This window comes from Leptonychotes weddellii, chromosome 2 (genome assembly GCF_054177405.1).
Source record: "Leptonychotes weddellii isolate Sample4059 chromosome 2, ASM5417740v2, whole genome shotgun sequence".
NCBI classification, from domain to species: Eukaryota; Metazoa; Chordata; class Mammalia; order Carnivora; family Phocidae; genus Leptonychotes; species Leptonychotes weddellii.
The window spans coordinates 41,573,549-41,599,149 of NC_138370.1; the positions used below are offsets into that span (position 1 = coordinate 41,573,549).

The 25,601-nt window shown below is 41.0% G+C and overlaps 1 protein-coding gene across 3 annotated transcripts in view; it reads left to right on the forward strand.

The window, feature by feature from the left end:
* The window catches only part of ELP3 (elongator acetyltransferase complex subunit 3), a 97,276-nt gene extending 76,238 nt beyond the window's left edge, over positions 1-21,038 (forward strand). For all 3 annotated transcript variants that reach the window (XM_081810547.1, XM_081810559.1, XM_081810553.1), the window contains one exon: positions 19,728-21,038. In XM_081810547.1, coding sequence (XP_081666673.1) covers positions 19,728-19,804 — 77 coding nt within the window. In that variant the 3' untranslated portion in view covers positions 19,805-21,038. The remainder of the gene's footprint in view (positions 1-19,727) is intronic.
* The last annotated feature ends 4,563 nt before the right edge of the window (positions 21,039-25,601 follow it).

The window sequence follows — 25,601 nt, forward strand, 5'->3', positions numbered from 1 at the left end:
CCAAGTGCTTTAGTATCTCCCGAACTTCCTCATGTGGTTTCTATCAACATACATCTGTTTAAGATTAACAAATTGTATCTACTTAAAAGCCATGATGTTTATGTGGATGATGAATATTCTTTCTAATATGTTAAAATGAAGCAGTTTTTTCTCTTCCCTGTCTTACGGTGTAAAGTGCAAGTGATTATACTGTAGAACCTAACTACAACATTTGAAATGCCATCACTAATAATCACCATGGAAACTGGAGATCTCTGATGTGAAACTGCCCGTACCATTTCCAAAAGGGCAAATATAACTGTTGATAGCTACTATTTAAAAAGCCACTTAATACCCCCAACAGAATGATTTTTTTTTCTTTTGGCAATTTTGGCTAGGTATCAGATCCAATCATGTTACCATTTCTGTTTGCCAAGCTAATTGCTATGCATTAAGACAAACAGCTATTCCCCAAGCTGCCCCTAGTACCTTCGTCATAAGCAGTATTCTATTTGTGTTCTTTCAAGTAGAAAATTAATATGGCCATTGGCCAAGAATTGTACAAGGCTGATAGATCACACAGTGGTGGTGAGAAATGAGGAAAACGTCCGAATGGCTGATGACAGAAATCACTGAAGTCAGAGACTGTTAGCCATTTTGTTTAAACCCATTAAACAGGCACAGAAGAGGGAAGGGAAGAAGATAGATATACAGGGTGAGTAAACCTTAAACCTTAAATATAGAGTGAGTAAATGAGTCCTTGTGGAGATGAGATCATTCTAAATCATGATGCTCAGAATATGATTCTAAAACTACATCTACAATTCCTACCAGTGAAAAAACATCAACATGCTTGTGCCTTATATAAGCCAATATGGTTTCCTAGGACCGAGATTAATGGTCTGGTGCCCCAGAGCCAGTGTTTAATGATATATGGGCAGAAAATAACAGTCGTTTGGTTTCATTAAACTACAAATGGCTTAGATCTACTTATTGGACCCCAGAAACTTCACCTGTATTCCAGGCGGCAACCCTTCTCCCTTAATTTAAGGTGAAGATAGTTTTATTCTTGCATGATAATCTAGGTGAAAAGAAGCATGCATTTGTAACTAGATCTGTCTGGTAATGGACTCATAATCCTTACCAAAATGCCTAGAAAAGCTTTTCCTCATTTTGGCTTATCTGTTTGCTGATGGACTCAGGAAGCCTGCCAAAGGCAAACCGATCTCTGCCACACGTGCATATGTGCATAGCACTTCTCAGAACGGAAGGGAAGAGATGGTTTGCTCTTTTTTTTGTCTCATCCCTTTACATAATTTCTCTTTTAATAAATTATCCCCCTAATTAAATGCACATTGTTAGAGTTCTGTATATTCCTCTATTTCTCCCACTTCGGTATTCTAACAATTATACATACTTCTTTTTTGTTTCATGTTCCCACAGGATTTTATCATGGTGGTGCCTAATATCTTTATTTTATTTTTTTAAAGATTTTATTTATTTGTTTGACAGAGAGAGACACAGCAAGAGAGGGAACACAAGCAGAGGGAGTGGGAGAGGGAGAAGCAGGCTTCCCACTGAGCAGGGAGCCCGATGTGGGGCTCGATCCCAGGACCCTGGGATCATGACCTGAGCTGAAGGCAGTTGCTTAATGACTGAGCCACCCAGGCACCCCAATGTCTTTCTTTTTAAAGACAATAGATACAACATAAAATATTGCTTTGCTACCAGGATTTTCTTAATTTTAGCATCATCATTAATCAGACTAGCATTGATGACATGATATACTATTTTCCTAGATAAGAAATTAGCTAACTGTTGGCTAATTGGTGTCTGTATTGCCACTGGACTGTGGAGCATTGTTGCTCATCTTCTCTCAGGACTCTTTATTCCCTGACTTGACATTTATTCATTTGTAGATGAATTAGGTACCAGATTGTAAAAATACTTTGCATATCAAGTGCATTATACTCATTCCTCTCTTGGGATCTCATGACTATATTAATTAAAGCATGTTTTTCAAGTATTCCTGAATAAGCCACTAGTGAGTTTTCACTGTTTGGATCGTGTCAGCAACTGAATATGGTGAGGTTTCCTAGGCCGAAGCTAGTGATCCAGGGAGGTAGTAGCTTGTTGACCCTTGAGGAACAGCATCTGGCAAGTGCTATTGCTCTTCCCAGGTCCTTGCTGGCAGGTTTCCTTGTGTCTCAGAAATGTGCACATGAGCGTCCCGGAGGACAACCTTCCTAATGTTGACACACATTTGTATGCTTTTTCTCCCCATTCTTGTTCCTCTTAGTTTTTGGATATTGGGAATTACGACTGTGCTTCTGCTTGGGAAGAGGAATAGTGTTATGTCACGTGGCTCCTAATAATATTCCCAAGAGGTCTGGGAGCTTGGATAGAAATGACTGCCTTAATTGTAAAGTTAGACACTTCACAGGCTTTTTTCTGAGGAAGGAAGCCTTCTCCAAAGTGGTCTAGTCTAGACTACTCATCATCTGCTGTCTGTCACAAAGTCTGTTTATAGTTTGTTGCAATGTTAACGCCTTATCAATATAACTTTCATATGATGAGTACCGTTCTTTTCTGTAAATATTTGACATTGCTATAATCCATTCAATTTGATGAAACTTTCCTCTTTTAGATCTATTAGAGGCAAGGATTTGGCAGATTCTCCCCTCTTTGGGTGAGCAGATCACTAAATAATGCTGGAAAACATTGATGCTGCTTTCCTTAGCAACTAAGATACTGCTTTTATGGAGTCTTTTAGTTTAAGCATTTCTAATGCCAACAAGACATAACACAGGGAATTTTTTTATTCTTTGGTCAGCTGTCTCTGACTAATAGCTCACATTTCCAAGACATTACCTGGTAGATTTAGGGTTTTAGATAGTGGCTGTGGGATATAATGTTTCCTTATGCCCCTCCCCCCCATCCTCTCCCTCTCTGAGCATCCAGTTGTCCAGTTTGTCTAGTATTTATGAATGAATCACTGATATTTGGTATACCAGTCCAGAAGCCCCAGATCTAGATCCTGTGTGCTCTGTTATCTCTTACTGCGAATCCTACTAATTAGTGATTGTTTTGGTTTATTTCTTGTTGTGTAACACACCATACCAAAATTTGGTGGCCTAACAGAACAGCCGTTTTATTTTCTTAGTGATTCTGTGGGTCAGAAATTCAGCAGGGCATAGAAGGGATTGCTCATTTCTGTTTCACGATGTCTAGAGCCTTAGCTGGGGTGGCTTAAATGGCTGTAAACTGACTAGGTTGGCTTGTCTGGAGTCTCACTTCTAGCCTGTAGCAGGTGCTCAGTTGAGACTGTCAACATGAGCACCTTGGTTCTTCTCCAAATGACTTGCATGTCCCATAGCATGAAAGGCTGGGCTCTAAGAGGAAGGGAACAAAGACTTGGACTTAGAAGTCCCAGAACATCTTATATTCATTATCTGTTTCTGTGTAATAAATAACCACAAAACTTAGTGGCTGGAAAGAACAAGCAGTTATATTCTGTAGGTCAGAAATCTAGAAGTGACTTAGCTGGGTACCTCTGGCTCATAGTATCTCATAAAGCTGCAGTTAAGGTATCAGCTGGGGATATAATCATTTCAGGATTCAGTTGGGGTTGAAAGATCTGCTGCCAGGTTTACCATGTGGTTTTGGCAGGCTTCTTTAGTTCCTCACAGGCTGTTGGTCTTAGGGCCACAGTTCCTCACCATGCCACATAGGCCTCTCTATAGGGCTGCTCATCATATGTCAGCTTGCTTCCCTCAGTAGAGTGATCACAGAGACAGAGAGCCCCTTAAGATGGAAGCCACAGTCCTTGTACCTAGTCTTAGAAGAGAGTCAAGTCCAGCCCACCCTCAAGGGGAAGGGATTGTGCAAGACTGAATACCAGTAGACAGTGACCTTTGGGAGTCATCTTAGAGACTGCCTACCACAGTGTGACTTAGGCCCCATTCTGTTGGTTACCAGCATCATTGGGCCAGCCCAGATTTAAAGGGAGAGGAAATACATCCACTCTTAAAGAGAGGATCTGGTGACAGCCATTTTTGCCTACTAAGTTAAATACATTTTCATTAACTTGAAATTAACAGGCATACAGTCCCTTTCTACAGGAAACTTCATTTAGCCTTCTCCCAAGATGGACTCTCTTTGAGCATACATAGGTTCAAGGGTTCTTATCCCAAACCCAATATCAGATTTTCATAGAGCCAGTCATGGCAGCACCATTATACCTAATACTGTCCTAAGCAGACTTTGGCAGGCCCCCACAAGTAACCCCTGCATCTGATCTTTTGTCTGCCATCTCTTTTCCATGAGGACATTTGTGTATTTCCCTTTACAAGCCTATCTAAATCCTATCTGATCCTTTAGATCTATGATATTGGCCATTTATATCTTTCTTCTAGGTTATGGAATATGGAAGACTATCTTTGGGCTGAGGGTACATGGTTTCTCTTTAGAGATACCTATCCCCCCACAGACACCTGAAAATAGTTAATAAACCTTAAAGTCTTTTTTTTTTAATTTGGGGAGGTAGTAAATTATATATGACATAAAATTGACCATTATAACCATTTTTAAGTATACAGTTCAGTGGCATTAGTTACAGTCACAATGTTGTACAACCATCACCCCTATTTCCAAAACATTTTCATCACCCCAAACAGAAACTCTGTACTCATTAAATAATACTCCCAATTCTCCCATCTCCCCAGCCCCTAGTAACCTTTAATCTACTTTCTGTCTCTGTAAAGTAGAATCATACAGTGTGTGGCTTTTTTGTCTCTGGCTTATTTCACTTAGCATAATGTCTTCGGGGTTCATCCATACTATATACATTAAAGAATTTTGCTTCATTTATTAAGACTGAATAATATTCCATGTGTGTATGGTGTGTGTGTGTGTATTCATATGTATACATACAGTTTGGGTTGTTTCCATATTTTGGTTATGTGAATAATGGTACTATGACATTGGTCATAGTTTAGTTTGGATCTACTCGAGTCCCTACTTTCAGTTCCTTTATGTAAATACTCAGAAGTAGAGTTGCTGGATCAGACAGTAATTTTTTTTAACTTTTTCAGGAATCACCAAACTTTTCTACAATGGCTACATCATTCATTTTACATTCCTATCAGCAATGCTTAAGAGTTCTAATTTTTCCACATCCTTGCCAACACTTGTTATTTTCCTTTTTTTTTTTTTTTTTTAAATAACCATCCTAATAGGTGTAGAGTGATGTTTTATTGGGGGTTTAACTTTGATTTTCTTAATGACCAATGATGTTGAACATCTTTTTTGTGCTTATTTGTCATTTGTGTATCTTCTTTAGAAAAACGTCTATTCAAGTCCTTTGCTCATTATTTAATTGGGTTGTCTTTCTGTTGAGTTTTAGGAATTCTTCATATTTTCTGGATACCTTTATAAGATCTGTGATTTGCAAGTATTTTCTTCCATATACATTCATAAAGTTTAGAGGTCTGTAGTTTTCTTTGTACTGTCTTTGTCTGGCTTCATTATCAAGGTATTGCTAGCCTTATAGGCTGAGTCCTACCTCGGTTTTTTGGAAGTGTTTGAAGATTGGTGTTAATCCTATAAACATTTAATAGAAATACCAGTAAAGCCATCTAGCCCTGGGTTTTTCTTTGGAGGTTTTTGATTTCTGATTCGATCCCCTTACTTGTTATAGGACTATATAGACCTCCTATTTCTTCTTGAGTCAGTCTTTGTGTTTCTAGGAATTTGTCCATTTTAACTAAGTTATCCAATATGTTGGTGTACACACACATCCATATTGTTGTTCATAGTATTCTTATAATTCTTTTTATTTCTGTAAAGTCAGTAATGTTTCCTCTTTTATTTCTAATATTAGTGATTTCAGTCTTTTTTTAATACTTTTTTCGTACTTCGTAAGATTTCAGTCTTATTAAATTTATTAAGATTTGTTTTATGACCTGATATGTGATCTAAGTTAGAGAATGCTCCATGTCCAGTGTGGAAAATGTATATTCTGCTGTTGTTCAGCGATGTGTTCTGTACATGTCTGGTAGGTCTAATTGGTTGAAAGGGTTTTTCAAGTCCTCTATTTCCTTGTTGATCTTCTGTCTTATTTTTCAAGAAATTATTGAAAATGTGTATTGAAGTCTCCAGTTCTGAATGTAGAACTATTTATTTCTCCCTTCAGTTCTGTCCATTTTTGCTTCATGTATTTTGGAGCTCTGTTGTTAGGTGTAAATATGTTTATAATTGTTAAACCTTGATGAACTGAACCTTTTATCAATATGTCACATCCTTCTTCATCTCCTTTTTTTTGACTTAAAATACCTCTTCTTTGATAGTATATCCACCCCAGCTCTCTTTTGGTTACTAGTTATTTTCTTAGTGATTACCTGAGGGATTACAATTAACATTTTAAACTTCCAGCAACCTAGTTTGAATAATACGAATTTAGTTTTAATAGTATGCAGACCCTTTGCTCCTATACATATCTGTCTCTGTTTTGCCTTGTTGCTGTCATAAATTACATCTTTATGCCTGTAAGTCTCTTAACAAATTTATAATCATTGTTTCATGAATTTGTCTTTTAAATTATATAGGGAAAAGAAAGGAGTTACAAACCAGTACAATAATACTGGCTTTTGTATTTACCTATGTAATTAATCTTTAGCAGTGTTCATTCATTCATTCTTCATTCTCCTTCCTTCCTTCCTTCCTTCCTTCCTTCCTTCCTTCCTTCCTTCCGTCCTTCCTTCCGCTTTGAGTTACTATCTAATGTCCTTTCGTTTTGGCCTGAAGGATTCTTGTAGGGTAGGTCTAGTGGTAACAAACTTTCCTAACTTTGGTTTATTTGGAAATATCTTAATTTCTTCTTTATCCATAAGAGATTATTTTGCTGTATATAAAATTCTTAGTTGATAGATTTATTTGTTTGTTGCTTTCAGCACTTTAAACGTGTCAGCCCATGCCTTCTGACCTCCATGGTTTCTGGGATTAGCTGTTGATATTATTGAGGACCCCTTGTATGTGATGAGTCAGTCTTCACTGCTTTCAAGATTCTTTGGCCTTTGACAATTTGGCTATAATGTGCCTTAATGTGGATCTTTTTGAGTTTATCCTGCTTGGAACTTGTTGAGCTTCTTAGAAGTACAGTTTCATGTCTTTTGGCCATTATTTCCTTAAATATTTTTTTTCTACCCTTTATCTGTCTCATCTCCCTCTGAGACTTCTATGATGTGTATGTTGGTATGCTTCACGGTGTCTCACAGGTCTCTTGGGTTCCTCGTTCTTTTTTCTTTCTGCTCCTTAGACTGGACAGATTCAGTCACATTATCTTTAAGTTCACTGATTCTATTTTCTGTCTGCTCAAATCTGCAATTGAACTCCCTCTAGTAAATTTAAAATTATTTTGCTATTGTATTTTTCCATACCAGTATTTGTTTGGTTTCTTTTTACAATTTCTCTTTATTGACATTCCTTCTTTGTTCATACAATGTTCTGATTTCCTTGAGTTCTTTTTTTGAATTGAAATATATTTGACATACAACATTGTATAAATTTAAGGCATACAACCTGTTGATTTGATAAATTTATATATTGTAATATGATTCACGTTATAGTATTATTAACACTTCTAACACATCACATAGTTATCATTTCTTTTTTGTGGTAGGAATTAAGATCTAGTCTCTTAGCAAGTTTGGTGTTTATAATATTGCTGTCTGTAATCACTGTGCTGTGCATTAGATCTCTAAGAATTACTTATCTACAAGTTGCAAGTGTGTACCCTTATACAGTATCTCTCCTATTCCCCCACCCTCCCAGCCCCTGGCAACTACCGTTCTACTGTTTTTATGAATTTGGGTTTTTTTTAGATTGTACATATAAGTGATATCATATGCTATTTGTCTTTGTCTGACTTATATCACCTAGCATAATGTCCTCAAGGTCCACCCATGTTGCACGTGGCAAGGTTTCTTTCTCATGGCTGAATAATATTCTGTTGCATGTACTATGTACCATATACCACATTTTTTTAATCCATTCACCCACTGACAGACACTTAAGTTGTTTCCATATTTTGGCTAGTGTGGATAATGCCACAGTGAACATGGAGTGCATATATCTCTTCAATATCTTGTTTTCATAACCTTTGGATGTATATACCCAGAAGAAGAATTATTGGATCATATGGTAATTCCTTTTTTTTTTTGGTAATTCTATTTTTAATTTTCCGAGGAACCTCCATACCCTTTTCCATAGCGGCTGCACCAATTTACATTCCCACCAACATTGCACAAGGATTCCCTTTTCTCCACATTCTTGCCAACACCTGTTCTTTTGTCTTCTTGCTGATGGCCATACTAACAGGTGTGAGGTCATATCATTGTGGTTGTGATTTGCATTTCCCTGTTGAATAGTGATGTTGAGCACCTTTTCATGTACTTGTTGGCCATGTGGATATTTTCTTTGGAAAAATGTCAGTTTTAGTTCCTCTGCCCATTTGTAATCAGACTGTTTTTTGTTACTGGGTTGTATGAGTTAAGTATTGTGGATATTAACCCCTTATCCAATATGTGAATTGCATATATTTTTTCCCATTCTGTAGGTTGTCTTTTCATTTTGTTAATTATTTCTTTTGCTGTACAGAAGCTTTTTAATTTGTGCAGTCCCCCTTATTTTTGCTTTTGTTGTTTGTGCTCCTTTAGTTCTTTGTCCATGGTTTCCTTTAGCTTCTGAGCATATTTAACAGTTGATTTTGCCTGGTAATGCAGTGTCTAGGCTTCCTTAAGCATAGCTTCTGTCAAATTCTTTTTTTCCTGGGTTTTCTATTGTCGAGAACTGCACATTTGAATATTATAAAAGTCAGACTCTCCCCCTCTGCAGGGATTGCTTTTAAGGGCTGTAGTCATCCATTTGTATAGTGACTTTTTCAGACTGTTTTTGTAAAATTGATTCTTCGTTGCATGTGGCCACTGAAGTTTCTGTTCTCTCTGCAATCAGCCTGTGACCCGACAGGGATTTTCTTAAATGTCCCCTTAAAAAAGGGGAAGGGTGGTGTTTGTCTCTTCAAATTTTACAATAAACACCCCAGGGAAGCCTGCACAGCAAGGAGGGGCCAAAACAAAGACACTACTCCCCCCAGGAGTCTCCACACCAAACCAAATATACAACCCCAAATTTTTAAAGAACAAGGGCTTACTGCCTACCATGGCTGCAGCCAACCACCTAGAAATAGGGAGTAGTAGGTGCTTTATATTGGCTGCTCTCCTGTCAGAGTTCAGCAGCCCCTTCATCAAGCACCCCCAGATGCTGTAAGTGTCTTATTAAGTTCTAGTGTCCCAAAATAATTGATTCTATTTTTTCCAGTTTAGTGGTTGTTTCAGTGAAGGGACTGATCTCTGGAGTTTCCTACTCCACCATTTGCTCATTTAAAGTCTGCTTTTTAAAAGACTATAAATAGAAGGGATCCCACTTCCTACCAGGTTACAGATGGCACAGTCTTTAACTTCTGCAGAGACACACTAATGATTTGGGACATGAGCAAAGTAGTGAGAATGATCTGTGACATACAAATATTCTGCACTGATATGAACAGAGCCACTCTATTTTTGAATTAGAAGATTGTAGGCTCTCCTATATCAGATACCCTATGAAGGAAAAAAAAACCTTTCTAAGAGCTATAGGATAACCCAGCACCATCACCCTACTGTAAGTTAACACAGCTTTCATTTAGATTCTCTATAACTGCTTTATAAGTTACCTTTTATTCTTTGTTCAGTTTGTCTTTGTTATTATCTTAGTATAGCCATTTCAGAATGGATAGAGGAACTTTTAGGCTGCTGGGTAGCAGGTTGGATCCTATAGCTCTACTCAGATATTCTTTGTATCTTCCGAGATGATCTTCCGAGATAGAATAAGGTACTAATATACTGTATTAATGACTTCCAATAATCAATTGCTTTGAAGAGTTATGATTATATGTAGGTAACTTCGTAAGATTTTTTTAGAACAAGAAAAAAAACCTCTCTCAAAGATTTAAGGTCATTGAGTTAATTGGTTCATTTTCAAACGTTCAGAATAAACACCTTTCTCCAACTCTCATATATGTGCATTGTTGAAGAGTGAAATATTGCCATCCAACTAAGAGATCAATGAGATCAATAAAGTCTCATTTCAATAGCAAATGAATGAAACTAATGAATACATTTCCCTTGTATTAATGCTGCTAGGCACGTATCAACACTCAATAAATAGTTGATTAATTGAACGCAAAAGTAATTAAAACAGTTTCTTTATTTTTATTTCACTGATTTTTTTAAAAATGATCATGAATCATCATCTCAGTCTTTTGCACCTACTCGGAAAAATCAGATTTAGGTTTCAAAGGATAGATTTAGCATATTTTCTCTTTTCAAGTTTGGCTTTAGGAATGTGATGTGGGCCGAATTTTAATTCAGTCCAACACATGACTAGCAATTAAGAGGATGGCCTTGTGTCTTAACAGAGGTAGTGTCAAAGAACTGGAATGCTCCTCCAGATTTCAAATTCATTTTCCTGCTTCAGACATGAAAGCGTCTAAATTATTAGGTCAGAGTTTTTCTTTCCTTAAAGAATTCTAGGAGATTAAACTCTTTTAATTTCCAGTTCCTAGTACATACTTAATAATTACTTGATATTAAACTTCCTTTTTCTTCCTGTATTAAATCACATTAGTAATTTCATGTTCTTCCTTTGTCCAGTTAGAATCACTAAACCCAAGTTTTTTTGACATTCCACATGCATGAAGAATTTATTTCCGTATTTAAACAAGCATTCATATAGTTAAAATTACTAAATCTTAACTTCCCTGTCATTTTTAAAAGTTGACAGTAAACTGTAACAAATAGGAAAGTGAATTGTTTAACCGATGCCTGTGTCGGCCTTACTTAGGTCAAGAACATATGCGGCATCCAAGAAGTACCCCCTGTTGGCCCCTTCCACCATTCTCTCCTCCCACCTCCTTGCCTTCTTCCTTCCACCAGCAGCCCAGCTTTTTTGGTATTTTCTTCCATGTATTCTTGTTATACTCCACTACCTAATTCTGAATCCCTTAACTATAGTTTAGGTTTGTTATTGTTAGTTTTAGATAAATGGAATCATTTTAGTGAATTTGTTGTTGTTCTGGCTGCTTGTGTGCAACATTGTGAGATTGAGTCACATTGTGTGTAGCTGTGTTCATTTTCACTCTTTTTCATTGATACATAGGATTCCATTATGCAAATATCTCACAGTTTGTTTGATTCTTGCTGGATATTTATATAGCTTCCAGTTTGGGCTCATGAATATTCTTATATATGTATCCTGGGGCCCATGTGCACACATTTTTGTGGACAGTGCACCTAGGAGTGGCTTGTTGGATTACAGGGAGTTACATGTGTTTATAAGAATCTACAAAGTGGTTTACTATATTGCTACCAATTTTCACTCCCACTAGGAGTATATGAGTTTTAGTTGTTCAGTATGTATGTGATGATATTTTCTGTAGTTTTAATTTTTATTTCCTCATGACTGATATAGTTGACTCCCTTTTCATATGTTTATTGGTCATTTAGATATTTTCTGAAGTTTCTCCATGTATGATACTATTTCAAAAATCCACAAGACTAATTTATTATTACTATTTTTGTTATATACACTCAATATTCATTTGGATTTACTGTTATATTTATTACTTTCTTTGCTTTTTATTTTCATTGATATATAGGATCCCATGATGCGGATATATCACAGTTTATCTGTTTTATTATTGATGGGTAATCAGGTAATTTGCAAGTATTATTTCCTTTATGCCTAAAGAATTTACTTTTTTAGTAATCTGCTGGTAGCAAATTATTCAAGTTTTGACTGTATGGCATGTCATTATCTTGTTCCATTCTTGAATTCAGTTTTCACTAAGTAAAGAATTCTGGGTTTGCATTTATTTGCTTTTAGCACCTTGAAGCTGTCTTTCCACTGTCTTTGGCTTTTAATGATGTAGTTAAGAACTCTCAGGTCTGTCTTGAGGATATTTCTCTGGCTGCTTTTATGTTTTTATTTTTTAATATTGTCTGGTTTTAGAGTGTGTTTTCTCTAGTTTTACTGTGGTGTTTCTGAGTATGGGTTTTCTCTGCTTGGGCTTCTTTCAATGGGAAGTTGATTTTTTTTTTTTAATTGAGTAATTTTCAGCTTCGATCTCATATTGACTCTATCCCATTCTCTCCCCCCTTCCTGGGACTGCAGTTAAACATATGTTAGACCTACTCATTGTATCCATTGTGTCTCATACCCTCCTTCCCTACCCCCTTGCTTTGTTTCTCCATGTGTCATTGTTGATAGTTTCTTCTAATTCAGTCTAAGCTACTGCTAAACTCATTCACTGATGCCTTAGTCCTCATTTTATTTTTCAGTTCTGATTTCTATTATCTTTTTCAACTGTTCTATCATGTTTTATAGCTTTTTGTTGCTTTTAAAGTCTTAAATTCAGCTTCTATCTCAATGAACATAGTAAGCATAGTTCTACAATCTACATCAGATAACCTCAGATCTGGAGTACCTGCGTGCAGTCTCTCGTTACCCTGTTGTCTTGTTTCAAAGTATACCTCATCATTTTTTATTTGCTGAGCATTTTATGAGAGAATTTGCTTTCAAGAATACTTCAAGACCTAGATGATGTTAGCTTCTTCCAAGGAGGATCTCTGTTTCCTTTTGCCAGGGCATCTAAGAGCACTAGTTGTCCAAGAAAAAGGCTTGAGGTTTATCGAGGTCCTTTGAATGACCCCTCCCCAGCAGGCCCTCTCTCCACTTCAAAGTTGAGCCTTTCAGAGACAGTCCAGAAAGGGATCGTTAGGCTGGAGACTGTGCCTTTACTAGGCTCTGGATTCAGACCCCCATCTGTTCCTTCAGCTCCTTGAGTCTTAGAAGCAACTCTGGCTTTCAGTTACTCCCACAGTGCAGAGCACAGCCCTTCATGGAGAGGAGTGAGATGAGCAGTATTATAGCTAGTTCTCTGCTTCTGGTGGCCATGTGACTTCTGCCCAGTACTGCTTGTCTCCAGCTGGTCTCTGTGGATCTCAGCTGCCCTTCCTGGATTGGCAAACACCACCGAGGCAGAAAAGTCTACTCCCTTCTTAAAGCTCACCTTTTCTTCTTATTCTCTGCCTGATAATAACTGTTAGTAGACCTTTGGTGTTGGGGTTTTGTTTGTTTTTTCAAGTTGATCTTAATCATTTAGTGTGCCACAGTCCAGCCTGAAGTCACCTTCTTTTCTATAAGCATAATACTCCTCCTGACTTGACTGCCCTTCCTCTGGGATCTGGTTTCCATCATTGTTCCATCTTTGTTGCTTTTTCCCTCCAAACTTTATATGGTGTTTTTCTTCATTTTAGAAAAGGTGACCACAATTTATCAAGTTGTTACTGAAAAGTAACAGTAGGTTTCACATTTGTAAGCCATATCTGTTAACAGTTTGTTATTGCCTGTGTTATCTCACCGTTTTATGTAACTTTTCTTACTGAGCCCTGTTAATGAAATGAAAATAAGGTCACCATGTTTATTTCATCTAGTGATTTATCAAAAAAGATACTGACAAACTAGACACAGATAAGAGAGGTAAAGTGATGAAGACAAGCCAGTTAGTCGTCCATTCTATGCTGCTACTAGAGCAGACTTGATGTTTAAAACCAGGGTGGGGGAAGGGGCTGGGGGAAGGGGCTGGGGCACCACCCACAATACCAGTAGTGCCAGTGCCGTAGCTTAGCAGAAATACTGGGAGCTGTGGAGATGAGGGACTTGGGTCTGAATTACAGTTCTGCTTCCTAACTCTGTGACCTTTTGTTAGGACCCTTTCTGGAACTCACATTCCTCATAGGATAGTAATTCCAATCTCCAATCTTTTTTTTTCTTAAGATTTTATTTATTTTAGAGCGAGAGCATGCTTGCCAGCGGGGGAGGGGTAAAGGGCGAGGGAGGGAATCTCAAGGAGATTCCGTGCTGAGCACAGAGCCTGATGCAGGGCTCGATCCCAGGACCCCGAGATCATGACCTGAGCTGAAGCCAAGAGTCAGACGCTTAACTGCCTGAGCCATCCAGGTGCCCCTTTGTTAGGTGCTTAAGTTGATATGTCAAGCATCTAGATGCAATGCCTGGCATCTCTAAGTGCTCAAGAAAGTTCTTCCTCCTCTATCTAGGTTTATACTTTGTACTCAATCAACTATAAAGTTGTTGCTTCCTTTGTTTTGAAATGGAGTTAGGTGGGGTGTAGGCTCATCTCCTGCTCCTGACTGACTTTCTCTCTTGAAGGGAAAATGTGTTTTCAGTTTTCTCAGCCTCTACTTTGGTGTTGGGTTTATCCTTTTAGGAGGAAAGGGCTGCGGTAATATGGAGAAGCAAAGAGTTGTTTTGTGCCCAATTCAGGCACCGCATTGACTAGTTTACTCCTTTTGCTTACTTCTTCCCCCTTCGTTTTCCAAAATAGAATCAGTGGAATTTAAGTAAACAGATTTGTTCCATTTTCCTCTTTCATTAATCTTAAGGTTTTGTGATTTTTATTCCCCCACTTTTACTAAAGAGCATTAAACAACCCATAATTAACCTGCTCCTGTAGCCAGGGGCTGAGGCAGTTGGCATGTGTGTACACTCTACGTGATTTCCTTTCTGTCCTCAATGTTTAGAGTATGCAAAACTTAAGCTAAATGGTGTGCATCTTTCAAAGAGAGGAGAGGGGGTCAGAAAGCAGAGCCATTTTCACCAACCGTGAGGGTCTGGAGGCTTGAAGGCATTTGGTACAGAAAAAGGATCAGAGAAATACTATAGCCCCTGGTCTCCCCTAAGTGGCAGGTTCCCAGGTGGTGGGCGGCTCTTGGCAGCCAGCCTTGGAGCAATAAGCCAGAGATCCTAGTTGGGAAAGGGAGCAGAGGCTGTCCCACCTAGTGCTGGCCAGCTCTCTCTTCCTGTCACCCCATCAGAGTGAATAGCGTCCCCTGTCTTTATCTCTGTCCTGGGGCACAGGTGGAGGCCAGGAAGGTAACTACAGAGGCTGGTCACTGAAGCCAAATCACAGAGTGTCACTCCAGCACATTTCAGGATCCTCTTCTGTCACCTTACCTCATTTCATCATCATCACAACCTGCAAAGTGGTGAAGATAGAAAATTTATCCTGCCTCTGAGAGTAGGAAAACGGCCCCCACGATATAGGTAACTTCTGCTTGTGGGTTACAGAACTTGGAGGATGAAAGGAAGCAGGCATGTGGCCCACCTCCGCTGTTCGCTGTTCCCCCGTCCTGACGGCTCTACTAACCACTGGCCATAGGGCACCCTGAGGGCCGCTTGCTGTGTGTCGGCGCAAGTCCTGCTCACTCCCCAGCCCAGGGCTTCGCAGACACCCAGACGACTGAGTCGAGAACTCAGTTACACATGCAGCCCACTGCATCTCTCCTCAAGGGCAGGAGCAGCATTAACGCTGAGGCCTGTGACACAGCCTGCCGACGTCAGTCCGGGAGGCTGGCTGACGTCAGTTGTGACACGTAATTGCTTGTTGTTGGCCGAATAACAAGAGGAAAGTTACCGTGACGGGACTGTTTGGAGCCCTGCTCAGCACGCGGGGGGATGGGAGCAGGGTGTGGCCTGCACCCAGCCTGGGTGATGGTGTGTTCTCCTCCAAGCTGGCTAAGAGTACTAATGCTTTTACCAGTCTGTTCTGCAGATTGTAGAAACGGCAGGGGGGTGGGAGTGGCGGCTGGCGGATCTTTCAAGAAACGGGAAGCACAAAGAAATACAAATGGGGAGTATTTTTGCTTAGTTGGTTAAGACCCACTGAAGGTCAGAGTTCTTTCCCCCAAATTCTTAAATCTTCCCAGAGGGTCCAGAAGTAGATCTTCCATCTCAGTGCTACAGCATGTTACTGAAAACAGGATAGGACCTTGAAAATACACCTTTCTTTCAAAAAAGCACACAATGCCTGAATGCCTCTTCTCAAGCTGGTAATGGTTTCTAGGGCCCGTGCCCTGTATAAAGGCAGAAAGAGAGAGCTCAGGGAGCCTGGATGCTCAGTGAGAATCATGGCTGAGGAATGCTTCGTTGTGCCCCTGTAAAGCTGTTCTTTTCAGCAGCATGTTTAGGAAATCGGGACACACTCAAGGTGAGTGAACTTCTGCAGTTATCCAAGGCCTGGCTAGTCCCGTCTCAGGAGCTGCTTCTGTCTCACCTCTGCAGCTGGTTGTGGTGGACAGATAGAGGATGTAGCATGTCTCAGGAAGTAGAGCACTCTGACCAACGGTACATCTTTGGTCTGGTAGTTGATGGTAAAGAAGATACCATCATCTTTATTTGAAAGAAGGCAATTAAAACATGTCTCCAGTGACCACGCTGAGCAGAACCAGAAGGAAACAGATGTATTTTGTGACTTCCCCTGAGTAGAAAGCTAGAAGCATTAACAGTTTGGTGGATGAACTGATAACTGTTGAAGCTGGGTAATGGGTATCTGGAGATTTGATACGCTATCATCTCTACTTTTATATATCTGAAATTCTCCATAATGGATTAAGTCCATGGAAAATGGCATCTGCTTTGTGAAATTAGAAAATATAAAAAGCCAGAAATGGCAGTTTTATTAGAGATAATAAATTAAAAAGCTGCCTCTAAATCTTTTAAGTTAACAAGGTAGAAAACTTGTAACTAGATGAAGAAGTCCTTCCCTTAATGCCTTTTACATTGAGTCATTCCCACTGCCTGGCACCTAACAACACAGAGGCAATTTTTTTTTTTTTCTTTTTTTAAAGACATCCCCAGGAGCACATTCCTTCATATGTACACAACATGATAACTGAATACAGTCAATATAATCTGCAAGCATTTATCGCATATTCATTATATGCCAGACACTTATTAAGCCCTGATGATGGAAGTCATTGACTTCAAAGAGCTTACATTCTAGGAGGGGAGCTAGACATGCAAGTAAAATAAAGCACAGCATGATTACCAAAACAACAGGACGATAAGTAAGGGATGTAGCTAGCATGGAGAGAGGGGCTATGATTTCTAGCTTCTTCGTGGGTAGGGGAAGTATGTGCAAAGGTCTCCTGGTGGTTTGTCCAACTTGGGGGTTCAGTGTGGAGTGGGCCACTGATCCTATTCCTTCTGCCTTAGTTCACTGAATTCTCTGGACAAATTGATTTGTCAAAATACATTAAAACAGCTGTTAAATGAATTGTCCCTCTGGAGTTTTTTTTTTAATTGAGATATTACATGCAAAAGTACATGTTAAGCACACCACTTGATTAATTTTTGCATGTAAATTACGTTCCCATGTAACTACTAGATTAAGATAGAACATTTTCAGCACTCCAGAAGACTTTCTCCTTCCCTCTTTCAGTCCATATCATCTTCCAGATGTAACCAGTACTCTGACTTCTAGGACCATAAAATTCGTTTTACCTCTGCCTGAACTTGGTGTTAACAGGTGAACTTGTGTTAACCTTTTATATCTGGTTTCTTTCATACACATTAGGTCTGTGATATATATTAATTGAATGGATAAATTGTATTTTCACACAATAGAATACCACACAGCAATGAAAAAAGGAACTATAGCTTATTTGTAAGAACATGGATGAACCTCCTGTTTGGATATTATAAATAATGTCTTTTGTTGGATGTAAGCATTCATTTCTCTTTTCACTCAAGAGTATAATTGCTGGGTTATAGGATATGCTTATGGATAGAGAACTTTAGGAGAGGTTGTGCCCCTCTGGCGGTTTTCAGCCTTCTTGCTGTATTCAGGGGTCTGAGATGCCACGTGACCTGTACTGTGTTTTTGTTTTCCCCTTGCTCTACCCCAAGCCACAGTGTTGAACAGAAGTAATGATTAGAAATGCAGAGACAAGGTGCAGTTGTGTGAGATGGAGTATCAGTAATCCTCGACTTCAAAGGGAAAGTCTCCAGTGACCTGTTCTCACGGGACAGTTTTGCGACCTCCATCGTGCCAGCTTCAGTTCCATTTTCCAAACACTTGAAAAATTTTGAAGGGGATGGAAAACAAAACTTGGTGGGAAGGCCTGTTCCTAAATAGCAAAGGTTTGGGCTAAAGAACTAGGCTAGACTTGGAAGAGCGAACAATTATTTGATTCCAGGCACAATCCGCAGTACTAGAAATACAAAGTGAGGAACAAGATAAATAGAACTTCCACCGCACAGGGAGGCAGAGCAGCGACACAGTCCACTATGGGGAGAGCTATGGGGGCAAAGCACGGTAAAGAAACACGCTGTTTTCATTCACATTGCACACAGTGCTCCGTGACTACTTATGCTGACACCAGATGCAGCGGTTTTCCACACATCAAGCAATTCTGCAATAGCAGCTGGGTGTCCTGCAATTTAACTCCATTCTGACACTGTCTCCCTGGAGATAGCATCAGATCCCACAGGTTAAGGGCTCAGGCCCACAAGAATGTCTGCACTTCAGATGCCCATTGCAAGTCCAGCTTCTTACCTGTGCTTCTGACTTATAAATGGAAGTTTCCACTACCTCCCTCCTCGGGTTCAGTTAATTTGCTAGAGGGAACAGCATGAGCAAGGACCTGGAAGCTAAAGAAAGAGCCAGACATATGCAGAGAACTTGGAAATATTTTAAATTCACCAAGGCTGAAGCATAGTGTTTAGGGAGAGAGTTGTAGCAAGAGATGAAGCTAGAAATATAAGCAGCTAGGTACCAAGTCATAAAAAGCTTTAAAAGAATAACGACAGCAACCAGTGTTTCTGAGGAATTGGCCTTTTTGAGACTGAACTAATCACATTTCATAGACTCTCATTTAATACTCGACATCTTTAAGACATAAGTACGTTATTACAGACAATCAAATAATCAGGGAAGGTAAGTAAGTGGCCCAGGCCACAGACCTATGCCATGACGGGTCCAGGTCTCAGACCCATAGCAAACTGATCCAAAGCCCATCCTCTTAACCACTCCTACGGATACTACCTGAGAAGCCATGCTCTCTCCTCTTAGGAGCTCAGCTTCTTACGTGTAATACTCTTACTACTTTAGAGGCATCACTTAGGATAATGTTTCTCTAAAGAGAGTAAGTTCATGGATTTTTCGTTATTGACTTAAATCAGCCAAGTTGTTTAAATGCATGCAAACTTAAAACTAGTATAAACTCCTGGTAGTTATACTGCTCATACATGGAAGTAAATATGCCAATTAAGACAAACAAAACTTTAATAAAATGCAAATTAAGTAGCATTGATTTAATGTGACCGCTGTTTTGCTGAAATGGTCGCTGACGCTGCGGGAGTGTGGCGCTGACACTACAGCGCAGCTTTTCCTTTAGTGCCCTTTGCGTCTTGGCGCTCTGTGGAGACCCCGCCTCCCCACCCTCTTCTCTCAGCTCCCCGGAGATTGGCGCTCTGTGGAGACCCCGCCTCCCCACCCTCTTCTCTCAGCTCCCGAGAGACCGAACTACTGTTTGGCTCCGTTCACGGGGTGGTGTCAGCAGGATTGAAATACGTTCGTGAGGCTCTAAAATACAGTTTCTGTATTTTAATGTGGCTTGAATTCAAAATAATAAAAATGTTCCAAACTCGTTGAGATTCAGTCTGGACTGGAACTTGGTCTCTGAGTGAGAGTGGGAAAGGTGAGCTCTGAGGGGAGTGTTTGCTGGCTTTTGAGGGTTTTACTAAAGTTAGGCTTCGTAGAGACTTGACTTCGGTTTTCTGCTGCTTCACAGGTGTCGGCACCAGGAATTATTACAGAAAGATTGGCTACAGATTACAAGGACCGTACATGGTAAAGACACTGAAGTGATGGCCACACCAGCCCACCTTGATGCAGTATCCTCCCTGGCAGAAAATAAAAATTCAAGATATTTTGAATACTCGGGAGAGAGGCTGAGCTAAGCAAATTGACCCACCCTGGCTCCCTGGCAAGGAGCTTCACCCTCATCCTGCAGCTGCGGAGACTGGAAACTACTTTCGGGGCCAGGCCGGACGTCTGCTGACCAAGTCCACCGAGCTTCTGATGCTCAGAGCTCCCGCTCGCCCTCTCCTGTGTGTTCTCAAGTCACGTGTCCAGTTTCTGAAGTCTGCATGGAGCCTGCAATTGACCTACTTTGACTCACGCACAGTGACGAAAGCAAATTAACTCATTTGGACACATTATTCATGAAATAAAACTAGCTACTGTCATGTGAGGAATAAACTTAGGAGTAGGTTATTTATATACTGTAGGGACAAAAAGGTTGGAACATAGGAAAACTGTTAGACTTTGATCTCTGGCCTTTTATATACATTCTGGCACAAGAAAATGAACTTTTGTTTTAATGGAAATCACTCTGTTTCCTGTGCTGATGTTTGAAATAACAGTGTGATGGGGAGAGAGGAACCGAAGTTGTCGGTTGGTGTTTCAAGCTTAAAACCGCCTTTCTCACTTGGGAGTCTGCCATCTACAATGGGCTGTTACAAACACCCTTTATTTCACATTTTTTGTCTGTATTCCCTACACTCTTGACCCCTACAAAGCAGCGAGGGCAGCACTTCTACCCAGAGAGGTGTCTGGCTTCCCCTCTTGTCTGTCCTGAGCGGGCAGAGTCTGACATTCCCCCGTCCGGGCGTGCGTAGCCCTGAGTCCAGATGCCCTTCCACAGAAGCCTGTTCCTGCCTTGTAATTCTTTAAGATGGGCTTTGGTTTGCTTTAAATGAAGAAAGGTAAGAGTTCAACTCCTCTGAAAACAAAAAAGTGGGAAACAAGCCCAAATCGGAAAAATAGGAAAAAGATTGGCTTTTTCAAAGGTTCATATTCTCGAAGTGCCTCTTTGTAACTTCCAGGTAATCTGCAAGGGAGACTCCACCTGGAGAGGGCCAATTCTTAACAGCATGGCTTAACCCCATGCCCCCTGGCTTCTGGGGCATTTTACAAAGGTTTAGTAAATGGAATTGATTCCCCTGAAAGGTTCGAAAAATAAAATCTTCAGCCTACAGAGAAGAATCACGTAAGGTGTTTTTCCTCTGCCTGTTACACATGTGCTGACATTTGCTATGAATCCGTGATGCTGTTTACTTCCTCCTGGGTGCCGCGTGCCATCTCATTCGGCTGCCACACGGCACACGGCACTGGCATTCTCGGGGGCACGCCATGGGGCTACAAAGGCTTGCCGCACCTGTAATTTAGCTACTTCTCAGTTGTGCTTGTTTTTCCTTTAAAAATAAAACTATTAAACAGTGCGTGCACACTAGCTGTTAGCACATGTAACTGGGGGTGACGGAATGGACAGCATGCTGGCCCAGCCTCGCCTCTGCCTGCAGTGTGACCACGGCTTACACAAGCGTTTCTGGGCCTCCAATTGCTCATCCTCAATATCCCGCTGCCCTAAAGGGATCCGCATGTGTAAAGTACAAACGGGTCCCTTGTAAAATTGTAAAAAGGCTTATTTTAAAATGATGATTTAGAGCAAGATTTTAAAACAAAATTGCCAGGGAACGTGCCCATTTCCAGTGGTTATCAGCCAGTGTTCCATCTGGATTTTCATCTCAGGGCTCAGGAAAATACCTCTTTCTTTCTAGCTTGTTCTCAGCCTTCTTTGGAGTGGGCCTCCTAAGCTTGGGTAAAAGCTGCAGAACCTTTAAAGCTACATGGGAGAGACAGAGCACAGGCAGAACGCCAGCAGCCATTCTGCCATGAGAAGCTTCAGCTGCTCTTCCGACTGCCTAGGGCTTTTCCTGGTGTGTGGGGTGCTTGGCACCTCCACAGCCTGGCCCTCTCGAAGACGTGTGCCCCTTAGTCCCACGGGCCACTTCCTGAGAAGGGTCAGGTGGGCGGGACCCTGCCGGCCTCAGTGCGGGAGCTTTAAAGCTTGTGTTTCTGATCTCTATTGAACAAACCTTAGCAACCACCTCAAACCTAGTCAAATAGCCCTGCTTTTAGTTCACCTTGTTAAATCACCTGGAGAGTTTTTTTTTAATTAAGCTATATCAAAAACAGACTGAAATTTGAATAGAAAATAACATTTTTAAAATCTATCACCAAGTGAAGGGGCCTGGTAAAGATAGTTTCTCAAAGTTGGGAATGAATCAAGTCCCTTTAATGGAAGGATCTTTACTGACCCAAAGGAATACTGAAAAGTACAACTTAAGAACTAAAGAAAATATCTTTCAAATTATACATTTCTATTTCCAAAGGTGTGTGTGTATGTGTTTTAGAGATTATCATCTAATCAAAAAGACAATTTGTTCATAAAGAACTCACAGACCCCTGAGTTTAAGAAAGAGCTCCAGACCTAGATTCTGAAAACCCTGAAGCTCTGGGGTGCCCCCTCACCTTTTGAGCCATACTTAAAGATTTATTTTAGAGAAAGAGTGCCGGGGTGGGGCGGTGGGGGGAGTGAGAGGGAGAACAAGTTTTAAGCAGGCTCTGTGCCAAGCACAGAGCCCGATGTGGGGCTCAATCTCACGACTCTGAGATCACAACCTGAACCAAAAACAAGAGTCAGTCACTTAACCGACTGAACCACAGGTGCCCCTATGATTTCCCTTTTGATGCGAGATAAATAACCAGTTCCAGGGCAAGTGCGAGGATCAGATGTGGTCACACTGGAGAGTCAATGCATAAACTGTGACATTCTCTTATATATAAACAGTTCTCTAGTGAAGTGGCTTCTCGACAGAAGTGTGACCTTGGGCACATAAACTTACTCTGCTCAACAGAAGTATGACCTTGGGCACGTAAACTTACTCTGCTTTTCAGCAAGTTCCCAGTGATGACAGTAATTCCCTCCTGCAATACCCGTGTGGATTAAATGAGCTCATGTATGTAAGGCTCTTAGTACAGGGTCTGTTCAACATAACACACTGAAAGTACTAGCTGTTATACATCTAACAAATTTGGCCCATTTTAAAAAGGGAGTTTCGTATCTGTTAGCAATAGAGCGTGGCTTTTTGCTAGAATCCCTAAATTTTGCTAGAAGCCAGTCAGAAAAATAATACCTCTTGTGCTCTGAGGCCTTTTCTCCCATCCTCTAGTTGATCCTTCTGTCTCATCCATCTAAGTCTAGGGTTGCAAATTGTCAGATCCATGCTTTGAGGGACAAGAGACTGAGACCTGGAACAACAACAAGCATTTTAAAATATTACTGTAGGGGCGCCTGGGTGGCTCAGTCTGCAAAGGATCCATTCTGTCCATCTGAGGCTAAGCGTCTGCCTTTGGCTCAGGTTGTGATCCCAGGATCCTGGGATCGATGCAGGGTCCTGGGATCGCGCCACACATCGGGATTCCTGCTCAGCGGGAAGTCTGCTTCTCCTCCCTCTGCCCCTCTCCCCTGCTCATGCTCTCTCTCTCACGCTCTTTCTCTCTCAGATAAGTAAATAAGATATTTTTAAAAATAAAATAAAAATCACTGTAATTCTGAGGGCTTCCCAGAACATTGTCCAATATCAACATGGACTGCCAGTGTCCCCTTTGTGTGCTGGTGGCTGTGTCCACTCAGGGAGTCCCTCCGAGGGAGTTCAGCAGCCTTTCAGCGTGGGGAGCAGGGTGGTGCCACATTTCTGTAGATTAGAATTACGTATGCCAGCAATACATTTCTGTTTCATTCTGGGCAGGCAGTTTCAAAAACTAAGTTTACAGACTCTTCAAAGAAACTGATTTTAACATCAACAGTCAAATTCGTGCCTGTTAGGAGTAACAAACTGGCTGCTTTTTTAGGTCCGAATGCGCAGCATTATTGTACTTCTGTCCCTTCCCAAGCCTAGAATACCCTTCTCGTCCACCTGGAAAACTCCTCCTTCAAGGGAAGGAACTAGCATCTCCTGAGTCCCAAGGCTCTGGGTTCCGTCTCAGGCCCTTCCCATGCTTGACTAGGCAGTCCTCGCCCAAGGGCGAGTGCCAGACTCCCCCACGTGACAAAGGAGGACACCAGCTGTTGTCTTCACCTCTGGGCCTCAAGTCACAGGCCAGGCCGCCACACTGCCCAGCTCCAGTTGGTACCAGTCCCGAAGCGTCTGGGTCGCATGCACTGGAATATGAAAGTGCCCAAGTGGCCCAGCATGGCAGCCCAGGTTTGCTGCTTAACGGATTTAGGATCCAAACACAAGGCAGTGACTCAGCCTTTCTCACCCCCTTCTACCTCCCGGTTCCTGTTGTAAGGGGGAAAAATGTTCAGTCCGCTTCTGTTTAAAGCTGTTCAGCCAGCAGGTATTGAGCAACGAGTCTGTGCTTTCATATTGTTTCATCCTCACAACAAACAACCTGTGAGGAAAATCCTGCCATCATCCCAGTTGTTAAAACTACACATAGTAGAAGTGAATGAGGTCATCAAGAAAGAATGCAAAGAGTCTGCTTTTTTAAAATTTAAATGAATATAGCTTGTGGTTCTAAAATTATATATGCTCCCTGTAACTAATGGAAACAGAAAAGCCCAAAGTCCCCTGAGATCCCACCCTCAGAGACAACCATGGTAAACACTGTGACAAGCATCCTTCATCCATCTCCCGCACACTTATGATCAGTTCCACATAAAATGTTCACACTGGGCATGTCGCTTTGGTAACTTGACGAAATGTAAGCATCTTCCCGTGCCTCTACACATAGATCCATTTAATCCTTTTTAATGACTACCTGTAATTAATATATCTATAACTAATACTCTGTTGTCAGCAGACGCCACGGTTTGTTTAAGCAGGTCTTTCATATCTTATATTCTCTTACATTCTCATTGTCACAATAGCTAGAATCCTGAATTAAGCATGGGGGCTGCACACATAAGTGGATTCAACACTAAGATTTGCTTCTTTATGCCTTTTCTCCACAAGCATTCATTCATCGACAGCAGGCTTCTTCTCTGTCTACCCCCAGGTCCTTCAGTCTCTCATTCACAACCCACCTTGCAGGAGCGGCTCAAGAAATGAACCTGTCCACACTCGCCCTTTTTCATTCAGAAAGCAGCAACACACTCGGTCGTGAACAAGTCCCGTGATGAGAAATGTCAAGCTGCGGGTTCACAGAAAGGCACTGGAGCGTGGCCATCCTCTCATGGAGATTAGAGGTGACCGTTCCTTATCTTTCCTCCCCTGATGGAAGTTACTGCTTTGAGTCAGAGTCCTTTGCCAGCTAAAGCCCTGCAGTGAAGGTTATGCTCTTGTCTCAGGGCTGATCTTATCTGTGAGGTTAGAGCTAGGAGAGCAGGAAGATGACAGTTCCTGCTGTCCCAAGCAAGACAGGTGGAGAAGGGCTCAGCCCCTGAACCTCTAGGAAAAGCCACCCTGGCTTTTAGCTGCCTGGGTTCAAGGCTTGTTTCCACCTGTTGTCAAGCTTTCCAAGAACCAGGGTCTCAGACCTCTACGTATTTGGAGTGCTGGGGCAGCCTGCAAAGGATCCATTCTGTCCATCTGAGGAAAAGGAAAGGAAGGCTGGGAAAGTGGGGGGAGGGCAGAGAAAGGGAAGTAGTACCTATTGAACTGATACTCCTGGTATTGCCCCTCCCAGCAACCTTCTGAAGACTGATGGCCTCCATTTTACAAACTAGAAACCAAGGTCCCAAACAGTGAAGGAAGTTAACCAAGGCCACAAAACTAGGGAGTGAAGAGCTGAACATCAAGGCAACAGATTGGCA